This window comes from Haliotis rubra, unplaced genomic scaffold, assembly GCF_003918875.1.
Source record: "Haliotis rubra isolate DU_JTF1 unplaced genomic scaffold, ASM391887v1 Scf664, whole genome shotgun sequence".
Lineage (NCBI taxonomy): Eukaryota > Metazoa > Mollusca > Gastropoda > Lepetellida > Haliotidae > Haliotis > Haliotis rubra.
In genome coordinates, this window is record NW_025767373.1 from 373,641 (window position 1) to 383,041 (window position 9,401).

Sequence of the window (9,401 nt, forward strand, 5' to 3'; positions counted from 1 at the left end):
GGACTTGTTGACATGTCAATAATTCTATTTGGAGTCGCGCCGCACGACAGACGCCGTAACTCGGTAACTCGTACGGAGCGCTGGGGTTGATGTTCTCATGCAGACACAGCTGGTCTCTACCCTCCGTTCTCTGTTTTTCCTGTGTTCACCTGTCCCTCTTTATCAATCATTTCCATCCAATATGACTCATCGTCTTTATTCTCTACAACACTGCCCCGCAACCTACATGACTCTACTATATATGACTCCCTTATATATGACACTTTTATATATTACTTTACCATATATGATTCTACTATATATGACTCTCCTATATATGAAGAATGGGGACAATTTTAATGGATATACAACTGCCTTATTCTGTATAGGCGACGTTTCGACATAGACTCTAATGTCGTTATCAAGCAAGTACATCTCCTGTATATGACTTTCCTCTATATAACTCTACTATACATGACTCTCCTATATATGACTCTACTATATGCCCATCTGCCCCATATGACTCTATTCTCTGCCTGTCTGCCATATATCATATATGACTCTACTATATATGACTCTACTTTCTACCCATCTGCCCAAATGACTCTATTCTCTGCCTGTTTGTCATATATCATATATGACTCTCCTATATATGACTCTACTATATGCCCATCTGCCCCATATGACTCTATTCTCTGCCTGTTTGCCATATATGACTCTACTATCTGCCCATCTGCCCCATATGACTCTATTATATCAAGCAAGTACATCTCCTGTATATGACTTTCCTCTATATAACTCTACTATACATGACTCTCCTATATATGACTCTACTATCTGCCCATCTGCCCCATATGACTCTATTCTCTGCCTGTTTGCCATATATCATATATGACTCTACTATATATGACTCTACTTTCTACCCATCTGCCCCATATGACTCTACTCTATTCTCTGCCTGTTTGACTCTATTCTCTGCCTGTTTGCCATATATCATATATGACTCTACTATATATGACTCTACTTTCTACCCATCTGCCCCATATGACTCTATTCTCTGCCTGTTTGCCATATATCATATATGACTCTCCTATATATGACTCTACTATATGCCCATCTGCCCCATATGACTCTATTCTCTGCCTGTTTGCCATATATGACTCCCCTATATATGACTCTACTATCTGCCCATCTGCTCCATATGACTCCATTCTCCGTCTGTCTGCCATATATGACTCTACTATCTACCGATCTGCCCCATACGACTCTATTCTCTGCCTGTTTGTCATATATGACTCTACTATATATGACTCTACTATATGCCCATCTGCCCCATATAACTCTATTCTCTGCCTGTTTGCCATATATGACTCTACTATATATGACTCTACTATATGCCCATCTGCCCCATATGACTCCATTCTCCGTCTGTCTGCCATGTATGACTCTACTCTCTGCTTCATTGCCCTCTAGGTTTCTACTCTGTAGAACTGTGGCTACATGATTCTAGTTTTTGCCACTCTGGCACTCTGCATGCTGCACACACACACGAACGAACGCAGACTCACACATATGCACGCATGATCACATAAACCCCGTACACACGAACGAACGCACGCACGCACGCACACATACGCACGCTACAAGTAAGTTCAATAGTTTTGAACAAGGCGTTAAGCCCCATCTCACATCACCTACTGACTGGATCTACATCTGTGTCTCTTGACGTCATTCTACCGGCAGAATGGTGCCTGGTTCAAATACATTGCTTTAGGAATGTCACATTCGTTAATCTTTCATCAGCGTTTAAACATATTTCTTTACCTGTCACAGTCTGCTACTGTATGAATACTAAACGCAGGTGACGCGTGTGTGTTTGCTATTTTAGGTCGGTTAGCAATGTATAAAACAAATCAATGGGGACAATAATTATACATCGACAAGAGACTGTCACAGAGACTGACCACCCAATGGCATCGCCTCTGAAGAGAGCTCTTTAGAACTCTTCACCTATTTTAACTCGAGTCAAACTGAATCAAATCAGTTGAGCGTTTTGGACATATTCTAGTCCAGTTGTAAGAGAAAAGCAAGAGACTGTAGTGGGCCTATTCTAACCCTGGACAGACTAGATGACAGACAATAGACTGCCCTGGAACCATTCCAACCCACGTCCCAATTGGTAAAATATCTCGTATCGAGACAATGTATTGTCAGTGTCATCTGTGAAAGGAAAAGTTCATAGTGATGCACTTTGACACCAACGAGCACAGGTATGGTAATTGCAGACCGGAGAACATGAGTGCAATGTGAATTTTAGATTTGAACAATCTACCTTTGGACCCATGCGTTTATGGAACTCTCAACATCACTTTTGTTTTATAAGAGCCAGTGGCACAGATGAGATGCATGTTTATGTGACACAGATTGATCCTCACTCCCTTCCCTTCTCCCTCACCCCCGGGGAAACGGCAGGTTTCATGGTTGATTCAGGAAGCGTTCGCGCGTCACGCCGGATACTCGGATTTTGTTCTCCACGTGGGGTGACGTTGTTGATGTGCTCATGCCGTGAACTGTCTGGAAAACTAATAAAAATTACTCTCACTCACTCACTCACTCTCTCACTCAACCACTCACTCACCCACCCGTCCACCTGTCCCCCAACCCCACCAACCCTTCTATTAGCTAATGGAGACTGTTTGTTTACACGAACGGCACTACAAGAAACAGCAAGTATTGATTTCTGAATCGATATTTTAACATCGTCTTCTTTGTAACATATTAATCCGAATACTAGAACGGATAACCTGGAGTCGCTATTTGAACTAAAATCTTAAAGTGCACCAACAGATGCCTATATCGGACAGGGTCTGTAAGCAAAAACAGTGTCGCTCGATATAGTTGAATAAACAATTAAATGACCCCCTTTGTATTTCACGTTGAACGTACTGCTAGTTCGTGCAAAGTTATGTGACATTTGTTTTGAGTGCTGATTTACTTAATTATCTTCGTCTTTTCTAATTCATGCTAATTAGGAACATTTGAACACGAAGGTGAACATTAATGGATATTTTGCTTGGAAGTCCACTCTTATTGAAACAGATTCTGTCATTAAATTGTGTAGCTAAAGGGAACCGGTAACCCCAGGTTAGAACTGCTCTTCAGCAATTCAGGCTTGTAAAATGCCACTATTCTTTTCTTGGGACGCGGCTACCGGGATCGGATGGTGGGGCTCGATGACTTGGTTGATGTGTGTCATCGAGTTGTGTGTCATCCCAGTTGTACGATGTTCATGATGTCTGTGACTGAATTCTCTGTTATAGATTCGTTTATTTACAGAACGCCGTCATATGGCTGGGATATTTCTGAATGAGTCTGTGTTTTTTATCATCAAACAAACAGATGAAGAGAAAGTGGGATTGTACGGTATGTGATTAAAGGGAGACAACTGCGGCAACCTTGTCATATACCGACGTCTCATTCTGAGTTTTTAGTGCTGTTCTGATGAGGTTTCCAGTCCAAATCAGAAACACAAAAAGATGTAATGTATTTTCACAGTTTGTGATTCGGTTTGCTCAGTTATATACTTCAGGTTTTAATACAACCGATATCGCCATTACGGAATGCGACAGAAACGTTGAGGCAATGTCCAATAGGGTGGAATTACTATACGGAGATGGGACAAGTGACAAAGACATGACGTTTGTTATGTAATAATAACTGTGATTGTGATACTAAAATCGAAAATGTTTAGATTGGGTTTTTTAATTATGAATATTCATAAATTATTATATTTATTCATTCGAACTGAGTAACTGGGAGAGTCGGTCTACAGCCGTTATAATCATGCAGTTGTTTCTATGATAGACACGTTGTACCATCAGATCTCAGTGAAGCCGTTTTCTTTGGCTAGGCACTATGTATCATCAGATCTCAGTGAAACTACTTTATTTGTCAGACACAAGGTACCATCACATCTCCGTGAAGCTGTTTTCTTTGTACAGACAAAATGTATCATCAGATCTCAGCGAAATTATTTTATTTGTCAGGCACAATGTACTATCACATCTCCGTGAAGCTGTTTTCTTTGTCCAGACACAATGTATCATCAGATCTCAGCGAAATTATTTTATTTGTCAGACACAAGGTATCATCACATCTCCGTGAAGCTGTTTTCTTTGGCTAGGCAAAATGTATCATCAGATCTCAGTGAAACTACTTTATTTGTCAGACACAATGTACTATCACATCTCCGTGAAGCTGTTTTCTTTGTCCAGACACAATGTATCATCCGATCTCCGTGAAGCTGTTTTCTATTGCCAGACACAATGTACTATCACATCTCCGTGAAGCTGTTTTCTTTGTCCAGACACGATGTATCAAAATCTCCGCGAAGCTGTTTTCCTTTGCCAGACACGATGTACCATAAATCTCCGTGAAGCTGTTTTCCTTGGCCAGACACGATGTACCATAAAATCTCCGTGAAGCTGTTTTCCTTGGCCAGACACTATGTGCCATCAGATCTCATTGTATACTCATCTCAGATCATTGTATACTCCCAGGGAGTTGAGATAGATAATACTATGTGCCATTGAGATTAACATCAACACAATGTACCATCAGATGTCCGTGAAGCTGGTTTATTTGTCAGACACAATGTGCCGTCAGACCTCAGCAGGATACGTCATCTCCATAACGGATTTGTGAGTGATACGCCTGCCATTCAGTTGTTCTGAGGTAGAGCGTCCGAATGGTTCATCAGAAATGCCAGATTTAAACAGAGGAAACAGGTTTGTCTTCAGTGACAGGAGGTCATTCCATTGTGGGATCCAGTGTATTATTGACAAGTGTCAAGTTATCAATTTGGTTGACTATGTTTAAGGAGATGTTGGTACAGTGTGTTAGTATATATTTGCAGCTGTCTCATACATTGGGCTATGCACATTGCACCTACTGCATCGGGCATCAAATTCGGCCTGACGAGCAAACACTTTAACCACAAAGCTACCTTTTCGCTTCAATACTTAGATGAGAACTGTTGATCACTAGGTTGTCTGGTTCAGACTCGCTGCCATATAGCTGGAATATTGCTGAGTGCGGTGTAAAACTAAACTCACTCACTCACTCACTCACTCACTAGATGAGAACTTATCTTACCTAACACTTAAATGTCGTTTTCTGATTGGCTGAGTGTTCTTCTATTATTTTTAATGTACCCCGCTTACAAGCAAGTAACATTTTCTATGGTACCGGCTGGGAATGCCGAACTGTGGGAATTCATTTGGTACTTTGTGTTAGTAATTCTTGAATAATTGAGTCACGTATGATATACGGAAATTACCGATGTTTTGCAAATGCAAATCGGTTGAAGGGAGATAACTCTAAAATTGTTTTTCTTGTCTGCAAGATTCTATGTCATCTAAAAATCTAGTATTGGAGTGAGTGAGTGAATGAGTTTAGTTTTACGCTGCACTCAGCAATATTCCAGCTATATGGCAGCGGTCTGTAAATAATCGAGTCTGGACCAGACAATCCAGTAATCCACAGCAGGAGCATCGATCTGCCCAATTGGGAACCGATGACATGTGTCAACCAAGTCAGCAAGCCTGACCACCCGATCCTCTTAGTCGCCTCTTACGACAAGCATGGGTTACTGAAGATCAATATTCTAACCCGGGCCTTCCCGGGTATAGTATTGGATAATTACCTCACTCTAGTACTCCTTATATGAACCGATACCCGTGCTTCAAACAGTTCAAAATTAACATTGACATGTTCCGTAAGATGAATATGTTGTTCACTGGTCCCTCTGGGCCATGGGTTGATGTCCCCTCTACGCTTGTTTGTAAGCAGGGGGAACATTAAACAAACATAGAGGGTACATCAACAATGTGTGTACTTGCAATCTCTGAACAATGTTTGAATGTGTAGTCCCTGCGCCAGGCATATGTTAGTGTACTAGCAGAACAGTGTGAACGTGTAACCCCTGTAAAAGCAAGGAACGATAATGTGTGTATGTGTAATCTGTGAACAAAGTGTATGTGTAATCTGTGAACAGGGTGTGCGTGTAATCTGTGAACAAGGTGTGCGTGTAATCTGTGAACAATGTGTGCGTGTGAACAAGGTGTGCGTGTAATCTGTGAACAAGGTGTATGTGTAATCTGTGAACAAGGTGTATGTGTAATCTGTGAACAAGGTGTGCGTGTAATCTGTGAACAAGGTGTGCGTGTAATCTGTGAACAAGGTGTGCGTGTAATCTGTGAACAAGGTGTGCGTGTAATCTGTGAACAAGGTGTGAGCAAGTAATCTCTTCACAAGGTGTGTCCACGTGTTACCTCTGTGCACGTGTACATTGTAACCTCGGTGTCTTCACGTGTAATCTCTGAACACGGTATGTGCATGTGTAATCTCTGAACAAAGAGTGTGTGTGTGTGTGTGCGTGTGTACGCGTGCGAGCGTGCGCGCGCGCCCACATACGTGTAATCAGTGAACACGGCATATGCACGCGTTACCTCTCAACACGGTGTTTGCAGATGTAATCTCGGAACTCGGTCTGAATACGTGTAATCTCTAGGAAAGGTATGTGGTTGCATATTTGAGACCATCGCGTGACAACTGCAATTGTTTCACAATTTCTCTTATTAGGAACACTACCTCATGGACTGATCAATGCGTCGTAATTCAGTTGTTACTTCTGTGTACATGTTCAGGTAGGTTAACAAAGGAGGAAAATACAAAGGGCGTCGTCATTCAGGACACGATTTCCTTCCGTTATTCACGAGTATGTAATACCGAGTTAATAAGCTATTCAGTGTATTGAATAAAAAATACAAATTGAACTGACTAATAAAACCGCATGCTCTTCAATCAATTTCTAGGCCCCCGAAACAGTTTTAAAACGCAAAAAAAACATGTAGGGTTACTGAATATTGTTTTAGGCCGTGGCCTGGTCGATAACATTTAATCCCCCAGGATACAAAGACTCACAATCTGTCAGGTCGCACATTGAACAACCCGATCATGAGTACTACACAATCATTAGGTAATAGTATGCCCCTGTTTGATTTGAATTACTCATTTAACTCAGCAATATTCCAGCTATGTCTACCCTGTCTGTCAGCTGATCCCTTAAGTCGTCTTTATACATACGTCATGATATGGCTGAAATATTGCCGATGTGACGATAAATATTAACTCACTCACTTTATACATACTGGATGCTGAAGACAGGCTTCCTACAGGGTTTTCGACTCCAGAAGCCAGACCAACCCATTAATGCTGAGCGCCAGGCAGGGACCAGGTACCATATTTTAACGTCTTTCGGTATGACGCGGCAAGAGACACACATGGGGTCCATCCCCCATCCGTTTTCAGCAGATAGTCATGAGTAAATCGACTGTGACTAATACGACATCGTCGTAAAATTACCGCATCACGTCTTGACTGACAACCCAAGCGTAGGTATAACCAATTGTTGGTTTCTAGTTCATACAGTTTATTTCTTCCTACTTGAGTGTCCCATCGTTTTGCATGAGGTCCCCGAGTATAGCTTTTGATAGTGGGTTTTGAAATCACTGTATGGGATCAGCAGTGGAGATAAGGGCTTGTCAAGAGCTGCTTTTGCTGCAGCATCGGCTTTTGTGTTACCTGCATTGCCTACGTGACCTGGCAACCAGCAGAGGACGATGTCACATTGGCTTTCGGTATGACGCGGCCGGGGATCGAACGCACGACCTTCCGCTCTCCGGGTGGACGCTCTCACCACTACACCACGGAGGCTGTCCATGAAGCATCCGGAGCATTACGAGTGAGTGAGTGAGTTTAGTTTTACGCCGCACTCAGCAATATTCCAGCTATATGGCGGCGGTCTGTTTATAATCGAGTCTGGACCAGACAATCCAGTGATCAACAACACGAGCATCGATCTGCGCAATTGGGAACCGATGACATGTGTCAACAAAGTCAGCGAGCCTGACCACCCGATCCCGTTAGTCCCCTCTTACGACAAGCATGGGTTACTGAAGGTCAATAGTCTAACCCCGATCTTCACGGGTTCAGAGCATTACGAACTGTCGTTACTCAGCTGCGAGGTCGTAGCGCTACGAATGCTTTGTGGACCCGGTCCCTGTTTTGTTTAAACTAAACAACACAGTTATGGTGATGATAAACCATAACCGTGGAAAACTGGGATTCAAACTCACGAACATAGGGTTGCAACTTCGTATAGTGGCTGGGGTGGTGGGTTAGCTTAGTGGTTAAAGCATGGTAATATGTGTGAAACCCATTTCTGGTGTCCTCTGCCGTGATATTGCTGGAATATTGCTAAAAGCGGCGAATAACCAAACTCACTCACCCACACGAATTGTGGCGGCCTAAAGTAAATAGCGTCCTAATTAGACTAAAGGTTTGTTTGGATAGACCCTAAAGGTTTGTTTTTTAAATACGCGCATCACTATAATTCCTTGTTGAGGTCACGTGACTACAACCCAGTGACCAGTGACAGAGGAAGAGAGGGACATGGCAGAGGGATGGTAGTGAACAGGACAGAGACAGAGGGATGACAGAGGGACAGGGACAGAGACAGAGGGACAGTGACAGAGGGACAGAGACAGAGGGACAGAGACAGAGGGACAGTGGCAGAGGGACAGTGACAACAGTGACATGGAATTTTTAAATACAGAGGGACATCACTGACATAATTGACAGAGGGACAGAGACCTTGTTGACATGGGAACAGTCACAGAGGGACAATGACAGAGGGACAACATAAGAACAGTGACAGAGGGACAGAGACAGAGGGACAGAGACAGAGGGACCCAGTGACCAGTGACAGAGGGACAGTGACAAAGGGGGGGACAGGGACAGTGACAGAGGGACAGAGGGACAGAGGAACAGAGACAGAGGGACAGTGACAGAGGAACAGTGACAGAGGACAGTGACAGAGGGACAGAGACAGAGGGACAGAGACAGAGGGACAGTGACAGAGGGACAGAGACAGAGGGACAGAGACAGAGGGACAGAGGCACAGTACAGTGACAGAGGAACAGTGACAGAGGGACAGTGACAGAGGGACAGTGACAGAGGGACAGAGACAGAGGGACAGAGGGACAGTGACAGAGGACACAGTACAGGGACAGAGACAGAGGGACAGAGAGAGGAACAGTGACAGAGGGACAGTGACAGAGGGAGGAGGGACAGTGACAGAGGTACGGGGACAGAGGGACAGAGACAGAGGGACAGTGACAGAGGTACAGGGACAGAGACAGAGGGACAGAGACAGAGAAACAGTGACAGAGGGACAGAGACAGAGGGACAGTGACAGAGGGACAGTGGCAGAGGGACAGTGACAGAGGGACAGAGACAGAGAAACAGTGACAGAGGGACAGTGGCAGAGGGACAGTGACAGAGGGACAGAGACAGAGGAA

The 9,401-nt window shown here is 43.6% G+C and overlaps 1 protein-coding gene across 1 annotated transcript; it reads left to right on the top strand.

The window, feature by feature from the left end:
* Nucleotides 1-8,726: 8,726 nt before the first annotated feature.
* Nucleotides 8,727-9,323, top strand: LOC124257518 (RNA-binding protein 25-like). Its single transcript, XM_046691604.1, has 2 exons — nucleotides 8,727-8,884; nucleotides 9,044-9,323. Exons 1-2 carry the CDS (start codon nucleotides 8,727-8,729, stop codon nucleotides 9,321-9,323), a joined length of 438 nt encoding a protein of 145 aa, XP_046547560.1.
* The last annotated feature ends 78 nt before the right edge of the window (nucleotides 9,324-9,401 follow it).

Excerpts from the sequence above, each read along its gene's own strand:
- LOC124257518 (XM_046691604.1), top strand. The coding sequence starts at position 8,727 with ATGACAGAGGGACAACATAAGAACAGTGACAGAGGGACAGAGACAGAG. Across the intron at positions 8,885-9,043 it reads GGAACAGAGACAGAGGGACA|AGGGACAGTGACAGAGGGAC; the intron begins GTGACAGAGGAA and ends GGACAGTGACAG.